This window comes from Protopterus annectens, chromosome 17.part0, assembly GCF_019279795.1.
Source record: "Protopterus annectens isolate FY-2018-M chromosome 17.part0, PAN1.0, whole genome shotgun sequence".
NCBI classification, from domain to species: Eukaryota; Metazoa; Chordata; order Ceratodontiformes; family Protopteridae; genus Protopterus; species Protopterus annectens.
The window spans coordinates 270,219,007-270,238,548 of record NC_056751.1 but is presented as its reverse complement, the minus strand read 5'-3'; the positions used below and the strand labels follow the sequence as shown (position 1 = coordinate 270,238,548).

General features: G+C 42.7%; 1 protein-coding gene across 1 annotated transcript in view; it reads right to left on the bottom strand.

The window, feature by feature from the left end:
- The window catches only part of METTL15 (methyltransferase like 15), a 1,979,089-nt gene that overhangs the window by 262,816 nt on the left and 1,696,731 nt on the right, over positions 1 to 19,542 (bottom strand). The window contains exons 4-5 of the mRNA XM_044059688.1: positions 11,866 to 12,057; positions 9,716 to 9,894 (exon numbers count right to left, since the gene is read on the bottom strand). Coding sequence (XP_043915623.1) covers positions 9,716 to 9,894; positions 11,866 to 12,057 — 371 coding nt within the window. The remainder of the gene's footprint in view (positions 1 to 9,715; positions 9,895 to 11,865; positions 12,058 to 19,542) is intronic.

Sequence of the window (19,542 nt, the reverse complement as noted above, 5' to 3'; positions counted from 1 at the left end):
TCATAAGGCCTTTTTCACATATGTCCACATTCTCAAAGGAAGCACCCATATCTGTTCAGAACTGGTGGTCAAGGACACCACATATACAAATGTCGTAGATATAGCAAACTTGTGGGCTGACAGATTCAGCGAAAAATTCACTGCTCTGTCCCATCAGTAAATCAGGACATTCCCATTACCTGTCCCCTTCTATCTACGGAACAGATCATCACTGCTCTCACAAAGGCAAAAAATACAGCCTCCATGGGACCTGATAACATCCCAGACTGCATCCTACATGAACTCAGGCAGGAACTTGCAGCACCATTAGGCGCCTTAGACAACCAAAGCCTGAGTACTGGCTTTGTCCCAGCTGAGTGGAGGACAGCTACTGTCATCCCTTTGCACAAAGGTGGGGCATCCACCGATCTGGGAAATTACAGACCCATCAGCCTAACTAGCCTGATCTGCAAGGCCATGGAACGGATTATCATGGACCTTATTAACAAGGACATTGGCAACCTGCAAACACACTTGATCCCACACAGTTTGGCTTCATCAAGGGGAAGCATGTCTGTTACATTTGGGTGACTTCTTTGAGACAGTCACCAAAGCCATTGACGAGGGGAAGATGGCACACACCGTCTACCTTGACCTGGCCAAAGCCTTCAACACTCTTCCCCACTCTGGCATAATAGATAAACTCTCTCAACTAGGTATCAGTTTGTATGTTACCAGATGGGTAGTTAACTGGCTTACTGATAGAACCCACCTAGTCAAAATAGGGGAAGCCACCTCATATGGCTGACCAAGGTTGGAGATGACTGCAAGCTGGGCACGGTCATCAATTCACCTAGTGATGTGGACATCCTCCAAGATGGTCTCACCCAAACAAATGAGTTGTGCCAAAAACATGGCCTCAAGCTGAATACCAAAAAATGCATCATCATCCCCTTTGGGGAGAGTGATGTCCCCACAAATGATCACATTAATCACATTAATAAAGCCCTAAGCACGCAATCAGTTGTGAGGGATTTCGTCACCCAGGTCGATAGCAACTTGACTTTTGACCACCATGTTGCTTCCGTTGTATGGAAAGCTTTCTAGATGGCCCATGTCATAAGTAACGGCATCTCATCCAGGGATAACATCCCTGTATTCTTCCCTTATAAGGCCCATTATTGAGTACAACGCTCCATTCGGCATGTACCTCGCAAAGCACATGCAGCAGCTGGAGAGACCATAGAGGTTCCTCACGAGGAGAATGCAGAGCCTCAAAAATCTACAAGATGATCTCAGACCCCACCTTAATGGAACTGCTGCATATCTGCAAGTCAAGCTCCACTCGAGTAACCCACACACACATCCTCAACCTGGTCTGTGACATCAGTAGGACTTGTCGGCAGGGCATATTTCTGTCCCAGAGACTCCATCTGTGGAATAGACTCCCTGTCCATGTCAAGTAGAGTACATCTTTACCTCTTTTTAAGCGTAACCTGGATAACTGGATAAGAAACAGAAAATACATCTCTGGGATTCCACCTGTGTCCCTGCTGGACAGGGGCATCAGGTGCTGACTTGTCTAAACATGGGCTAAACTCTTGGCTAGGCTTATAAGGGCCTCAGCGCCAATAGCCTAGTAACTTCCTATGAGCCTATAATTTGCAATACAGTAATAAGTGGCCAGCATTCCTGTAATTAGTCACTATTTACAAATCTAACTTCATTTTCCTTTCATTTACCTTCTGCACCTAAATTACAGTAAACATGCCATAACCAAATGGATACATTTCTTTCTTGACTGTTTACTGTTCAAGAGTAACATGCTGTCTGTTTTCTTAAAATTCGAGCCAGAACTATTTAGTACTACACAGAGGATTATGATTGTTTTGCAGCTCAAAACAAATTTTTGTTAAGATGTTCATGAAACAGACTCAAGAAATCCACCTCAAGAGCAAAGCCTGAAAGTGAATTTATTGAATCCACTTTGAGAACACATTATTAACAAGTTACGATTATAATTCTTTACAGTACATGGATTTTTAGTTACACGGTGTAAAACTTAAAAAAACAAGGACAGGAGAATGGAGTGATTTATAGCTTTGAAAACTCTAATAAACTTAGCATTTCCAAGTACCTAGTGGGCAGCAGCAGAGTGTCTATCTGAACAACAAATAGTTTTAAAAGCTATCGGACCCTTCACTCTGTCGTGTGTGTGTGTGTGTTGTTTCTGACAACTTTTAAAAATGACAAACATGTTTCTGATGCTGTTTTGTGGTAGCTGATGTGTGTGCTGCATGGCAAAACTGATGATAACAATTGCTAAAGGTGCATAAATAGAAGTTATGTCCTTACCATAACGTTCCATGTGGAGTGTTCATCTCACCTTTGTTCTTACACATGGGTTCGGAGCCGATCCTCGGCTCCGTGTCGGCCGCTTGCAAGCTCTGCATCGAGAAGAAGCTCGAGATCACCTAATACCCACAATCCCCCTCTGCCTTTACCTCAGATCTAGTTTGCAAGCAAACCAGCCATAGAGAGCACACACATACCAAAATTTACATAATCATAGGATCATCTATATACATATATACATATATATATATATATATATATATATATATATATATATATATACACAAGTGTATCATACAATACAACTATTGCAACTGCAGAAGGAGAATACTCCAGACCTGGCACCAAATTGAACGTTCTTCCTAAGGGTGGGAAGGGTGGGAATGTAAGAACAAAGGCGAGATGAACACTCCACATGGAACGTTATGGTAAGGACATAACTTCTATATGTGAGAGTGTTCAATCTCGCCTTTGTTCTTACACATGGGTAGCGTCCCTAGCTCCATGATCCTGAGGAACTCACGGGAGAACGTTCTTGAGCACAGTGGAACCAAAGGTTGCCCTATCCCTAGAAACCCTGTCCACTTTGTAATGAGAGATAAATGTATGTGGTTTAGCCCAAGTAGCAGCCGCACAAATCGTGTCTAATGGTAAGCGAGCTGCGTGAGCTAAGGATGTAGACACTGATCTCGTAGAATGTCCTTTAGGTTTGACCGATAAGGTTTGATTAGAAGCCTCATAAACGTGTGTGATACAATCAGTTAGCCATTTGGAAAGAGTTCGTTTCGTAACTGCTACACCCTTCCTGCTGTCAGCAAAGGCTACAAACAGTTGATCAGATTTCCTGTGATCTTTTGTTCTATCCAAATAAAACCTGAGTTGTCTATGGACATCCAATTTGTGCAACATATACTCTAACTTATTAGAGGGATTTTTGAAAAAGGTGGGTAATTCAATGGACTGATTAATATTATTAGTAGAGCAAACTTTGGGGAGAAAGGATGGATTAGTGCGAAGGGATACTCTGTCAGAGTGGAAAATTAAATAAGGGTGTTTAATAGAAAGAGCCTGAAGCTCAGACACTCGCCTAGCGGATGTAATGGCCACCAGGAATAGAGTTTTCCACGATAAAAATTTCAATGGGCAAACTGAGGCTGGCTCAAAAGGGGGCAACATCAATTTAGAAAGTAAGAGGTTCAGATTCCAAGGTGATGTAGGAATTCTAACTGGTGGTCTGATATGAAAAGATCCTTTTAAAAAAGCTTTACAAAGTCTGTGAGCCATAATAGGCGCACCACATTCTTCCACATGAAAGTTAGAAATGGCAGCCAATTGCACTCTTAAAGTAGCAGGAGAAGCTCCTTCATGGAACAATTCTGTCAAAAACTCCAAGATCTTGTTCAACGGAGCTATAACAGGGTCCAAATGATGTGAATTAGCCCAGAAGACGAAACGCTTCCATTTACTGGTGTAGGTTTTTGTAGTGGAAGCTTTATGAGAAGCCACTAATATATTCTGAACCGCCGGTGTAAGGGAATCAGACCTGGCTAGAAAGGGAAGCAGAGCAGCCAAGCTGCTAGATGGAGTGATTCGAGAGATGGGTGAGGAACTCCTGACGAGTGAGTCAGTAGATCTGGCTCTGGGTCCAGCATCCAAGGTCCCCGAATGCGGTGATGCAATAGAAAGGGGAACCAAATTTGACGAGGCCAGAATGGGGCAATGAGGATTATCGTCCTCTGAAGGTTGTTGGCTTTCTGCAGAAACTTTGCAATCAGGAGAAATGGAGGAAAAGCATACAGGAGACCCGGGGGCCAATCGTGCACCAGCGCGTCCCTGGGGACTTCCCCTGGAGGGGGTAATAGGGCAAAGTAGCTCCTGCATTTGGCGTTCATTGGAGACGCAAACAGATCGCAGGAAGGCTGGCCCCACTTGCGAAATATCGTGTTCGCAATTGACTGTTTGAGGGACCACTCGTGAGGCAACAGTATTGCTCTGCTCAGCCTGTCGGCTATGACGTTGGATGACCCCGGGATGTGCGTTGCGATCAGAAAGCGACCCGTGGACTCCGCCCATTGCCAAATTCTCATGGCCTCTCTGCATAGTTGATAAGACCTGGTTCCCCCTTGCTTATGTACCAGACTACAGACATGTTGTCTGTCTGAACTGCAATAGTCCCTAGAGGAAGAAGGGGAGCAAAGTGTTGCAACACTAAAAACACTGCCCTCACCTCCAGAACATTGATGTGCAGATTGTACTCCAGATTGGTCCATTCGCCTTGGACTGTCTGTCCCTGAAAGATGCCCCCCCACCCTATCAGGGAAGCGTCCGTGGTTATCGTCGCTGACGGTGTGGGTAGCACAAATGGTCTTCCGCTGGAAAGGTTGCAAGTCTGAAGCCACCAAGTTAGGTGTGATTTGCATGTGTTTGTAATCAGAATTTCGTGTGTCAGAGGTAGCTGTTGGAACGACCATTGTGCAAACAGCAGCCATTGTAGAACTCTCATGTGCAGTCTTCCCAATGGTATCGCAATGAGAGAAGCTGCCATGAGACCCAAGACCTTTAGAACCAGCTTTGCCGGGATTTTTGGACGACAGAAGGAGAGAAATGTTGTTTTGAAGTGCGACTATCCTTTCTGGAGGAAGCCTTAGAATTAAATGATGCGTATCTAATTCCGCTCCTATGAATAAGATATGCTGTGATGGCTGTAGTAAAGATTTTTCGAAATTTACGGAAATTCCGAGGTGAATACAAAGTTGTAGGGTGTAATCCCTGGCCTGTATCAGTTGACGCCGGGTGGTGGCAGACAGGAGCCAGTCGTCCAGATACGGAAACACCTGGAATCCTAGGCGTCTCAGATGAGACGCTACCACTGCCATGCATTTGGTGAAAACCCTGGGGGCTGAGGTCAGATAGTGACTGGCTCCCAGCCGGAAGCGCAAATGATCCCTGGACACCCTGGCCATTTTGATGTGGTAGTATGCGTCCTTCAGATCTATTGAGCACATCCAGTCGTCCTTCTGTAGGAATGGAAGGATCGTTGAAGCTTGACCATTTGGAACTTTTCCTTCTTGACAAAGGTGTTGAGGTTGCTTAGGTCCAGAATCGGCCTCCAGTCCCCTGTCTTCTTTGGAACTAAAAAGAACCTTGAGTAAGTCCCGAATCCTATTTGGTCCGCTGGGACTGGTTGGATGACTCTTTTTTCTAGCAGCTTTGAAATTTCTATAGCTGCTGGGTCTCGCAGATGGGGCGGTACATCTGGGAGTTTTCTCTTTGGAATGGGGGTGGATAGGAATGGTATTCTGTAACCTCTGGTAACAACGCTTTTTACCCAGTTGTCTGTAGTAAAGTTTTGCCAGGCCTGAGGGTATAAAGCTAAGCGACCCACGACTGCCTCCAGAGCAGGACAGTCGGGCCTCCTCTCAGGAGTGCTGGAAAGGTTTTCCAGGAGGGGTATCCCTGTCACCTTGGTTTTGCGGACCCCTCTGCCGCCAGGGCGGCGTCTTCCACCTCTGCCCCTCCTCTGCCTCTAGAGGGCATCACCCTGTGTGCCTGGGAAAGATCCTTGGGGTTTTCTAAACCACATTTTCCCACCACGTTGCCCTTTGGGGTACGGTCTGGAAGGGGTGGAAAAATGGACTCCGACAGCAGACAGAGTCTTTCCCTCCTGTTCACACCGGGTAAGGGTCTCCTTTACTTTAGGGCCAAAAAGTGTGGCACCATCAAATGGGGCGTTAGTAAAGGAAGACTTGAAGGCTTCCAAGAATGAACATAAGCGCATCCAGGATTGCCTACGAAGAGCAATCGCTGAAGCTGCTGCCCTACTCGATCCTTCGGCTGCGTATATCAGCCTCATGGATGAGTTAACAATGGATGTAAGGGTATTTAGATGTGCTGTAACTTTCTCTGAGACCGCAGCATCTGTAGTACCCTGGAGGGTATCTCCCAACTCTTTGACTAGATCCCTCTGTAAACGTGTAAAATGGGTCAAATAGTTCAGGGATCGCATAGAAAAAGCCGCTGAACTAAAAATGTGCTTCCCGTATCTGTCCATAGTCCTAGAATCTCTGTTAGGCGGATGGACAGATGAGGAAGATTCCGACATCTCCTTTTTCGTGGCCGCTGCCACCACCATGGCGTCCACTGGAACTCCCTTTGTGAGGTAAGCCTTGTCTTGGGGTGCAGTGATGTACTTATTAGGCTTCCTAGGGACCGGTTCCACCGTGTCAGGTGTCTCCCACGCCCTTCGAGCAATCAACTCCATTAACTCATCGAAGGGTGGAGTGACCCAGGAGGAGGAAGGGCGAGCACCAAATGCCCAAATGCCTTCAGCAAGACTGACTCATCCTCAGAAGGGGGGAGGGACTGCCAATCACCTCTCTGCTTCAGGATCTCCAAGATGTCAGAAAAGGAGACATCTTCTGAAGGTGACTTTGGGGACCCTTCTGACTCATCCAAGTCAGTATCGGATGTCAAAGATTCTTGTGGAGAATCTAAGTGTCTCCTCTTACACAATCTTTTCCTAGGGACCTCTTCGGGGGGAGCATCCGAAGAAGCCTCCGAGGAAGAGGGGGCACCCTCCAGGGGCTGAGACACCGGTGCTCGACGCTTGGATGTGGCCGTTGGTGCAGAGGAAGATAACGGTCCTTTATGGGGAGGAGAGGCTGCTTCTACTGATGTGGTTGTCTGGGTAGACAACACCTTCCTCATGAGATCGAAGGCCCCCGGGTCCCGAGTAGAGGAATCTCCCGGTTCCGAAGAAATGGGAAGAATCCCCGAGACAGGCACCGAAGGCATCGACCCGAGGATGGAGCCGAATCAATCCGCGCCGAGGCCCCGAGAGGAAGAGTCGGAACCGAAACGTCGGTTCGACTCTCGGCCCCGGAACCAAGGACGGATCGTCGGCTCCGAGACTCCGGTACCGGATCCGACGGAGTCGAGGTGAAAGGAGCAGACCGAGAAAAGGACGGTTCTGGCACCGAGGGCTCCACAATCAGTAGATCAACCTCTTCCAGCTCCAAAGACTGGACAGGTCTCGGAGGAGGAAGGGATGGAGATAATGGAAGGCCTTCAAGTTTCGACACCAATTGGGTGGAAACTGAGATAAGTTTGGATAGGGCCGAATGTTCCAAAATTTCTGCACCACCCGGTCCACATCGATATCGGAGAGCTTAGAATAACGGGTCGAAGGAACCGAAGACGGAGCCGACCTCAATAGTGTCGAGGGAGGGAGCTCCATCACCGGTTCCAAGACTCGAGGCTCGGAAACTGACAACAGTTGAACACTCGGCCCCGAAGTCTGTGGAACCGGTGATCTAACTTTAGTCGAAGAGCTCGGAGCCGATGACTTGGGCTCCGACGTCTTCGATTCCTTCGAGGACTTGGATGCCTGGTCAGAAGCATCCAGAGCCTCCTGAAAGGAAGGTTTTAACAAACCCCTATCCATTAGTTTCCTGCGCCTATCTGTCATGACCCTCCCACTGAAAGAATGACAAATAGAGCAGTCTTCTTGCAGATGGAGAGGGCCAAGACAGTAGACGAGGAACTATGATTGTCAGTTACTGACATTTTTTGCCCACATTGGCAACGCTTGAACCCCGATTTGGCCTTTTCAGACATGTCACTATAAGTAGAAAAAAAGTCAAATCCAGTAAAAAAGTCAAGTCCGGTAAAATTGTCAAATCCAGTAGTGAAAGTCAATCCGGTTGTCAAATCCAATAAGGGGTGGTAGGCCCCGAAGAGAACTCTAAGTTTTACAACTTAACGGTACCGAGATTCCCTTAACCTTACCACACACACACAAATTATCACTAAATAGCTTTATAATACTAAAGTACCAAGAAAAAATACAAGAATAAAATTCTAAATCTTATCTCAGGTGCTCGAGCTCGACCCAGTGATGCGAACGCTGCAGCGGCAAACTAGATCTGAGGTAAAGGCAGAGGGGGATTGTGGGTATTAGGTGATCTCGAGCTTCTTCTCGATGCAGAGCTTGCAAGCGGCCGACACGGAGCCAAGGATCGGCTCCGAACCCATGTGTAAGAACAAAGGCGAGATTGAACACTCTCACATCAAAAGTTTATTATGATTATTTCTGATGTCAGACAGGTGCATAAAAAGCTTATCACTTTTTCAGTTTCAAAGTGCGATCAACTCTCTCCATGTACTACAGAGGATATTATGCACACCAACTGTACATTAACAGAAAACTAACAAAGCATGAAACATTCTGGCTGTGTATGTTTGCTTTTAAACCCTACCTACTGCCATACATAAAGTAGTGTTTATAAATATTGTGCAAAATTTGATACTGACATTTTTGTATACTATCTAGTTCTAAATCAGATCACAATGGGAAGAAATTATCTTCCCATTCTTGCAGCAAGTTATTCCTTAACTAAAATTTAGTGACACCCTGACTGTAGTACAAGCCTAAAATTGGTTAAGGAAGAGGTATAAATATTTGGGGATTCTAAAATCATTTATTAAAAGGCATTTACTTTTCAGGCAAAAAGGTACTGTCTTCAAAGACTACAGTTCTTCATGTTTTCATGCGTTTTCATTTAAACATATCCTACGTTAGAAATATTGTGAGAAAGTGTGTTAAAGCAGAAACAGGAAATTACATCAAACTATTTCATAAAGTTAACAATAGAGACAGAGTATTCTGACTCTAAGTTCCAGTTAAGATAGCAATGAAGTCTGATGAAAACTCAGCTCCTCCTCACCAACTGCAGCTTAAATAGGAATACTCATTTATCTGTGCTTTCCCAGGGTCTGCATTTCCACAGATGCTGGAGTTTATCCATGCCTTGCTAATCAGGATCTGATAAGCAACACAATACAGTTAAACGCAGTCTAGAAGGTGTACAGGACACAACTAATAGTGCTAGGAATTAACTTATAATCTTGGAAAAAGAGAAAGAAAAAAATGCACTTGTACACTTGATCGATATGCACTGCTGAATCCAGTATGAAATGTAAAAACAGAACTGCTACTTCCCAAAATAGCAGAATATTAACTAAACAAGACAAATATAATCATATAAGCATAGATTATTTGCAAGGATGGTATTCAGCATACTTGAAATTAAAGGATAAACTACTGAAATCTTCCTAACCATTGAAAGGAGGACCCACCCCAATGATAAAGCTGTGTTATTTCTTCATGGGCAAAACTAAAAGGCAATTTCTGTAAGCCTGTCATGAAGCTAATCAACACACTATAATATAAAGAAATAAAGCTCAGAAAACAATAAAGCTGACATCAGAAAAAGATAGACAGGATTAGATGCTGCATGATTTCAAGTACAAATAGATCCCTAAGGGACATGTGAGATTAATATTTTTTCTCCCAGACACTGTTCGGCATTAATGAGGATACCTGAGACTATGCTGGCAAGCTGCTGTGTTCTGGTGATGGGGTAGATGCTGCGTGCCTGAACGAGTGCTGAAGCTATTTTCTTGGCGTGCTTCTCCTCCCCATACGTTCTTAAGATGGACGCAAGCGCCTGTTGATCTAAAGCATTCACAACATCAGCAGCGGTGGGCATGTCAGGGTACCTACGCAAAAGGAGAGCCAATTAGTTCACTGACGTCAGTTTTCATTGACAAGAGGTGAAGCTTCATAGCAATGAGACAAAGTGAAACACCGACTGAATACAAGAGTATTTGAGATTTCAATATAAAACAGCAAACCTATGAAAATGAGAACAATATTTTCCCCTTCAGAATCCCTTTCTTAGTTCACTAAATGAACACATTTCTTAACAGGGTTCTTACAGAACCATTACGCAGACATCTAATTTAACTATACAATGTGTACAGATGTATCTTATTCCATACATGCACAAACTTTCTAAGATACTTAAATAATAAACCAACATTTGTAAAGAATGGACAGTATTTTAACACTTCTTTCCTGGCTATTTTCTGCATTACTTTACATTATTATTATTACTATATTAACAAATGGAAATGATACTATTTGAAGGAACAGCAATGCCATGCATTCATAAAAACTGACTGCCTGGCACCTGTTTAACTTTATCAGCATAAGACAACATGAAATATAATTCAGCTTAACAAAGTATCTTTAACGCAACACCTTCTAGGCAGGTAATGGATCACATAAATATAAATTCTTCATCTTTTAAAGTAATGCAAATCTAAAACGGACACAAATCTCTAGGAAATGATTTCTATGATGCTAGAAATATGCAGTTCATTGTATAAGTATTGTTTATTTTTTCCATTACCCCTACAGTGTTTGAGAGGGATGCCAGAAAAGCGTATCACTGGACATTCATTTTGTTACAGATCACCTTCTGGACAATTCACTGACTTCATGAACCGTCTGGTGCTGATATGGCATCATGCTAAAAAATGATGTATGAGAAAGAAGTGCATTTATCATTTCTTTCTTAGCACTATGCTAAAAGGAATTTAGCATATGTTCATTTAGTAAACAGCATAATACCTAATTTGTCAGACACCATTCTTTGATTTTTTTTTTTCAAAAACAAAATTAACTCAAAACCATTATAATGCAATTTAACACCCATCATATATCCTATACTATATGCAAATAATTATTCTCTTTAATTGTGCCTAAATCTCTCAGTAAGTTTCAGTACACTGATCATGTCTGGAGATGCAATATTACATATGCTGTTTCAAGAAAACACTGTTCTGATTCCTAGTGGGATAAAATCTGCACTTCTATGACCCTATTTCAGTCCTCTAACATCTGCCATATGGCTGGCTGCCTGGGATGCATAAAGCTCAGTATTTTCTTGGCAGCATCACTCATTAATGTATTTACTGGGAAGACAACCTTGCCGAGAATGTCACAATTAATGCACCCTTTTATAGACTACTTTGTCTTTTGTTACTGATTATCTGTCCCAAGGAATAATGGCAATAATATTAAACACCACCAGGTTTTTCAGAACTGCTTTGATACAAAATCTGTCAAAACACATAGCAGGGCTAGCTGGGGAAAAAAAGAGGGAGAGAGATGAATGTAACAAGTTGTGAATATGTTTATGAAAGATGACAGGCTGGTTTGACCAACACAAACTTCATCTGCAAACTGACAAACTGACTCACTCTGAAGAAGTCATTTAATTTCCCTTTTGCTCCTTGGTCACCATTCATGTAGGCATTTCACATCCAATGGACTGCAATCCAATTACCAGACAATAACACTCAAAACTTATATGGCATATAGTTTAAATAAAATGTGTGAAACTATTAAAATGTATTCGTATAACCTTAAAGCCACAAATATGTTCTTTTTTCCCAAAGAACATGCCAGAGAATGAAATGAAAGCACTGAGCTCAATTCAGAAAAAAATTTTTTTCATGTGTATTTATTACCATAGTAGAATGTTGACTTGCAAATAAGCATTATAACATTTATCTGCAATGAGAGTAAGTCTTTATGCATTCCACCCATCACATTATCAGATGAGGCACGCATTCAGAGCATTACATGGAATGCTGTAAAGCCACCACTGTTGTAGTACTAACCTGTCTTTATCCATTCTCATATCCAAAGGTCCATCCTTGCTGAGAGAAAAACCTCGGATGTGATTATCGAGCTGCAGAGAAGAGCATCCAGCATCTATAAGAGCGCCGTCCAAGGTCCCAAGTTGTACTCCAGATGATAACAAAAGGGAGTGCAGTTCACTAAACCTTCCCAAGAGAGGATGAATTTGATCACTGCAACATAATTAAAGAAATAAAATGAATTAAAAATCAGTGAGTTAAAAGAAATCATAGATTCAAAAAAGCTGTAAAAAATGTTCAAAAGGAGGATGGTACAGTGGAGTAATAGATGAAGCTACAGCCTTACAAAATGTGGCTCAACAGTTTAGTACTCAGAATGCCTTGTGTGGGTAATGCACTGCCTGCATGTCCACTCTGGGTATTTGCTGGCCATACCAGCTTTTCCACACATGCCAAACACACACCTTATGTAAAATGGCAATCATTTCATAAGTTCATAGGTGTGCATACCGTGATGAGAGAGTTTCTACATCCTGGGCTGGAACAGACTTGTGCACAACCAGGATTAGTTTATCTGCTTTACATCAAGTGAATGCCAGGACAGGCTTTGGCTCTCCAATGATCATGAATTAAATAACTCTGTTAACCTTAGAATGAATGAATGTATTCAGAAAGATACTAGACTGCAAGCTTTAACAATATCTTGGCTCACACTCCTTTATTCCTAAGGAAGCTACAACTAAAAGTACCAATTTTCTCAACTTTTGTTTCATAAGATGTCATACCAGAAATCTTGTCTAATTTTTATAATCTGCATTTCAGTTAAAGTACTGACAAGACAAATAATTTACTGCTTTGAGAATTGTTGATATCTAAACTCAAAATCAGTATGTATCAATTATATTTGCACTACAACTGTGCCTCTTTCACAATATTTATGGAATAAATAAATAGCAGTAACAAGTGTAGGAGCCTGAGAATGGTACCTGAAAAAATGTTTTAATAGTTTATAGAACAAAGGACAGATTTAGTAGATTTGCATCAAAAATGCATGTCCTATGGGCATCACATCTGATCAGAAAAAGCCATACTCAAAATCAGTATGATATTTTATATATAGAGGCACACATACGGCAGCAAGGCTATAGGACGCAAATCCTGCTTCAGTATTAATAAATACTGCAAACATTGCCTCCCTCTAAAGATTTAGAAGCTCAGACGGCCTTTAAGTATTAATCTTATTTTCTACTATACTACAAAGGCAAAGGAGAAGGTACAACTCTAAATATACATGTTCTACTGAGACAGCAGCAATCTTCCGAGAGCTGGTCTGACATAAGTAAGCTTCTTCATATTAAGCAACAGGGTACCCCTTAGTGTGGGATGAAGCTGATACATATGTACTGAAATTGGATGGTATACATGCTCACCTTCAGTCAGACATCAGCAATCAATCACCTACTCTACAAAGCCCTGATGTTCCTCATCTGCAATCAGACATCATTAATCAACTACTCATCTTCTCGCAAATGCAGTATAACGGAAGGAAAGTTTGCAAGAACAAATAAAGCTCTGCTGAGCTAAACATGTTCGTTATGTAGTTTTCTTCAACACAGACAGAATATTTTTTAAGATCCTGCTACTCCTTCAAGCAGTCTTGTTATCTTTATGATTATTTCTAATTTACACATAGATGGCTGTGTGTGATTCTGGAATTGCACAGTATGCTTAACACTTCTATATCAACTCTCATCCCTGGAGTAAGAGATATTCTACCACAGAACTCTGTGACTGAAAACAGTAAAATTATGTTAGAGTATTCCTCACCATGACCTTTCAGTGAGAAATAAAAATATAATCAAATAGAACAGAATACTATAGCTTATATAATAACTTTTAGTGGGAGCATTAGATGTATTCTCTCCTTTAAGGGAACAGCCCAAAGTACAAGTCTTCATACTGTACCCTGATGTATAAGTGGCACATGTCTATGTGTACAACAGGTAATGGAGGAGTGGGTGTAGCTTATACTAAACATAATCACAAAAGGACTCTTTCTGAACACTTCCATTAGCAAGTCTAAGCAAAGATGAAGCCATGTCATTCCCAGCAGAGAATTTTTTTTATCTTTTCATTTATTTGAATTTTTTATCATGGTAATGACCTAATACAATGGTAACATATTTCTGACATTTCCTGATTTCCTTCCATTTGATAAAATCAGAAATTTGATCAAGATGATTAAGGTTTTTGGACGCCATTAACAGATAAAAATATAGGTTCTGTCATGGAAGAAATTCATTACACAACAAAGTTAGCATTTCAACAGATACAAACAGCAACTTGAAATACTTAGCAGATCAACGTTATACAGCTGGTGTATGCAGACATTAAAGAAAGAGCTTGGTAAATTGAGTTTTACAATATAATGAGTCGTCTTCTTCTTTCGGCTTTTCCCAGTTAGAGGTCGCCACAGTGGATCATTATTGGCAGTGGAGTTCTTACGGTGTTAAGTTGCCAGCCCGGCACCCAACCTTCCACAGAAGGCATACACTCATGTCCAGGGCCGATTTAGAGTGTTCAATCCACCTACAGCATGTCTTTGGGATGTGGGAGGAAACTGGAGCACCTGGAGGAAATCCACATGACCACAGGGAGGACATGCAGACTCCACACAGAAGGCACCCCAGCCAAGGATCGAACCACAGAACCTCTTGCTGTGAGGTGGCAACGCTAACCGCTGCACCACCATGGCCATCCTTTTACAATGTAATAAGTAAAGGTACAGAATAATTTGTATTTTTTTGTTTGTTTTACTTTCTTTAAACACACTAGACAGAAGAGTCTAGTTTTAAGCAAAATGTGAATGCAGTATATGGCAAAATGACTTCTTGAAAGCCATCAATTATGCAGACAAATTGCAAGACTCAAACCCAAATGTGCTGAACATGTATCTGATTGAAGATGTTTCTTTCAGTTCTAGTGTATGGGAGAGTAAGCCCATTACACAGATGCATATTTTCCAGTAAAGCCTGAATAAACTATGTGGCAAAGCTGGAAACCGACATTCAACCCCTTTTGTGTTAGTCATATTCAGAAACAACCAATTCCTCTATACACTAGGGTTTTACTACCAGCACTTAAATTATTCACAATGCACAAGTCACAGTTACTATAATGGTTGGTTTATTAAATAAGACAAAAGTACAGTTTTGTACCTACCATAAATGTAGATGTTCGAAGATCCACATTGCTGCAGTCCTTACATATGGGTAGTCCGCTGTCCTCGGTCGGCCCGAATACCAAAGTATTAGGCTGACGTCGGTCATGGGCGCTCAGATCTGACATCAGAGCGTCAGGGTATTAAAGCGCATGACCGACGTCATATCCTCAGTCTTTTCTTGCCCCAGATGTCAGAAGGCCCTAACAAGAAAGGCCACAGCCAAAAATAGAATACTTCCCAAAAGGCATGTACAAATAACAGCTACCACCCCAACCATACAACCATTCCAAACTACAGAGGGGAAGGAGGGAGGGTAAATTGGACTGCAGCAATGTGGATCTTCAAACATCTACATTTATGGTAGGTACAAAACTGCACTATGTTCTTCATCTCACATTGCTGCAGTCCTTACATATGGGTAGAATCCCAAAGCAGAGGTAAAGGGAGGCTGGCAAAATCATAAAGCAGTGGGAGCTGTCAAAATGCCCTGTAAGATTGCAGTGGCAAACCCAGCCCTAGATTTGGAATAAAGAGGAAGGTGGTAATGTTTAGAAAAAGTATGCACTGAACTCCAAGTAGCTGCTTCCAAAATGTCTTTAGTAGCTACTCCCCTTAAAAAAGCTGTAGAAGTGGCAGTAGCCCTAGTGGAGTGAGGTCTGATTCCAGCCGGAATCTCCTTACCATGATGAGAATAACAAAAAGCAATACAAAAGCCAATCCACTTAGAAATAGTTTGTTTTGAAACAGGTTTCCCCTGAGAACCCAAAGCAAAAGAAACAAACAACTGCTGAGACTGTCTGAACCCTTTAGTCCTGCTCAAATAATAACGCAACTGCCTGTGAATATCCAAAGTGTGCAGCATTTTCTCCCCTTTATTTTGGGGATCTGCATAAAAAGTAGGCAAATGAATTGATTGGTTCAAGGCCACATTTGAAACCACTTTAGGCATAAAAGTAGGGTTAGTACGCAGAAATACCCTATCCTTATGAAAAATTAGGAAGGGTTCAACTGCCATTAGAGCCTGTAATTCAGAAACCCTTCTAGCAGACGTAATAGCCAACAAAAAAGCAGTCTTCCAAGACAAAAACTTTAACTCAGCAGTAGCTGCAGGTTCAAAAGGAGGTAAAGTAAGTTTTTCCAACACAAAATTGAGATCCCAGGCAGGAGTAGGAGCTCTACGTGGGGGTCTTATGTTCTTTGCCCCTCTAAGAAATTGCTTAAACAAAGGATGAGAGAATAATGGTGGGTCACAGTCATAGTGAGCAGAAATGGCTGCAGCATGAACTTTTATAGAGGAGAAAGACAAACCCTTGTCTAATAATTCTGTAAGATATTGAAGAGAAACACTTAAATCAGGCCTGGAAACATCAAAGCTCTTTGTTTTGCTCCAAATTAAAAATCTTCTCCATTTATCAGCATAAACTTTCCTTGTACTAGGCCTCCTGGCCTCCAAAATAACATTCAAAACTTGTTGTGGAAGCTGTGACCCTCCAGGTTCTAGAACAGAATATGCCAGGCTGTTAGATGCAGGGACTGAATCCTGACATTGAGGAAATGATTGCCCTCCTGAGACAAAAGGTGCGGAATTGAAGGCAAAGGCCATGGAGGCTCCCGTACTAAACTCCTCAGCAGAGGGTACCAGTGCTGTCGAGGCCAATCTGGAGCTATTAGAATCATGGAGGGCTTGTCTTGTCTGACCTTCAAAAGTACCTTGGGGAGGAGAGGCAGAGGCGGAAAGGCATAGACGTGAAGATTGCTCCAACTGAATGATAGAGCATCCACTTTCCAAGCTGTGGGATGAAACATTTTTCTGCAAAACTTTGGCAACTGGAAATTTAGTGGAGAAGCAAACAGATCTATGTCTGGAGTTCCCCATATCACTGTCAATTTTCGAAATACATGAGGATCCAATTTCCACTCGTGGGGATCCACTATCTGTCTGCTCAAAACATCTGCTAAGGAGTTCTGTGCTCCTGGTAGAAACCTTGCCTGAAGATTGAGGTGTAAACTGAGAGCAGTCTCCCACAAAATCATTGCTTGCCTGCAAAGAGGGTACGAATGGGTTCCCCCTTGCTTGTTTATGTACCACATGACAGTTGTGTTGTCTGTTTGAATCAACACTTGCCCTGGGTGAAGTAAATCCTTGAAAGCCATCAATGCAAATTGGACTGCTAACATCTCCTTCAAGTTGATATGTAAATGTTGAAGTCTGGCAGGCCACGTGTCTTGAACCCATTTTCCATTGAGGTGCGCTCCCCAAGCCTTGTCTGAGGCATCTGTCGTTAAAATCTGACTCACCTCTGGTCGGGTCACAGAGAGTCCCTTGTTTAGGTGACATTCCTGAGCCCACCACAAAAATTCCTTTTGAATGCAAGGTATTATTTGAATGACAGTGTCCAGATCTTGGCAGTGTTGTGTCCATACATTTTTGAGATACCATTGTAGCTTCCTCATATGCAGTTTGGCATTGGGAAGCACCAGAATACAAGATGCCATGAACCCCAAGGCTTGAAGGACTGTCCTTGCAGTCAGCCTGGACCGTAGAGACAATTGATGGAAGTAAAGAGTAAGGTTCTTTTGCTTGTCCGGGGTCAAAAAAGCCATCTGGGAAGCTGTATTCAGTCTCACACCCAGAAAGCACATTTCCTGAGAGGGTACTAGACTGGACTTTGTTTCGTTCACAGAATACCCTAGGCACCTTAACACTGCCATCACATACTGTAGATGATGAAGAAGGTCGTACTTGTCTTGAGCAAGAATCAGGCAATCGTCCAAATAAGGATAAATTTGTATTCCTCTTAACCGTAAGAAGGCTATCACTGGAGCCAGAACCTTTGTGAACACCCTGGGCGCAGTAGATAAGCCAAAGGGCAATGCAGAGAACTGATAATGTAAAGTCCCAGCCCGAAAACGCAGGTACCTCCTGCAACTGGGCCTGATAGGAACATGAAGATAAGCCTCTTTGAGATCCAGAGTTACCATCCAATGATCTTTGCCCAACAGAGGTAGAAGTTGTTGCAACGTCAACATTTTGAATTTTGGAATGTCTAGGTATGTGTTGAGGATAGATAAATCCAAAATCGGCCTCCAAGTGTTTCCTTTCTTTGGTACTAGAAACAGGCGAGAATAAAATCCTAGGCCCACTTCTGACAGAGGGACCTGCTGTATAGCCCCCATTTGAAGAAGTAAAGAAATCTGCTTGTGAGCCTCCACCCTTTGCTGAGGAGGAACGTCTGGCATGCCTTTGAAAGGAGGCAATGTATGGAAATAAAACTTGTAGCCTCGGTCTATAATGTCCAACACCCATTTGTCCTGGGTGACTAAAAGCCAGTTTTGCTTGAAGAGTGCCAACTTTCCTCCCAAAGGAGCTGCCAGACAGGAAGAATCTGGCAGCTGAAAATGCAGGTCATTGGGCCTGTTTACGAAAGGACTGGCCCCTGCCCTCACCTGTAGATTGTGCAGGTGAACTCCACGTTCTAGGCCTGAAAGTACTCTGAGCTCTGCCCCTACCACGTCTAGATCTACCCCTAGACTGTGAATCAGAAGAAGGATAAGCCCATCCCTTAGTAGGCCAATTCCTGCTAAACTTAGGAGGCTGCACCTGCAAAAAAATCTTTAACAGTCTGCATAGACTTAGCCTTGTCTTCCATTTTCTTCAAGACAGACTCCACAGGAGAGCCAAACAAAACTTCAGACTGTAAAGGAGCATCCAAAATTCTAGTTTTAACATGCTCTGACAAATTCTGATCCTTAAGCCAGGCGTGCCTGCGAATAACTGAACCAGTGGCAGCCACCCTGGAAGAAGCCTGTAAAGCATCGAAACCACACTGCAAAGAATGCTTACCCACCTGTTCAGAGGCATGTACCAAATCCTGTAATTCTTTACACTCTATGCCCTCTGCCAAAGCATCCACTTTAGATTTTAGTTGAGTAAGGAGAAAATTCTGATACTTCAACATATGAAACTGACAATTTAAAGCCCTCATTGCTAAAGTGGAAGAGGTATACACTTTCTTACCCCATCTATCCAAAGCTCTAGCATCTTTATCCATAGGAACTGGATTCTTTACAACAGAAGCCCTGACACCCTTAGGTCCCTGGCTAATAGTTTCTGGGTCAGCCCTTGGACTCTTATACAGATATTTATGAGCCTCAGGTACTCTGTAATACCTGGCTGGCTTAACTGCAGCAGGAGGCAGAGAGTCTGGATTAAGGGAAGCCTCGGAGAAAACGTCTTGAACAACATCCAAACCAGGAGGTATAGCCAAGGGCCTATGTTGCGGTAAAAACAAAAATTCCCTAAGCCTCTTTCGGGAATCTGAGAAATCCTGACCTTCCCATTTAAAATGTTCCCTCATAGAATGCAGGGTTTCTGAAAAAGAAAAATCCTCTGGAGGAGAAGCAGAAGGAGTGGAATCCTCTGCGTCTGAATCAGAATAAGGAGGAAAATCCTGAATGTCTTCAGCCGAGTAATC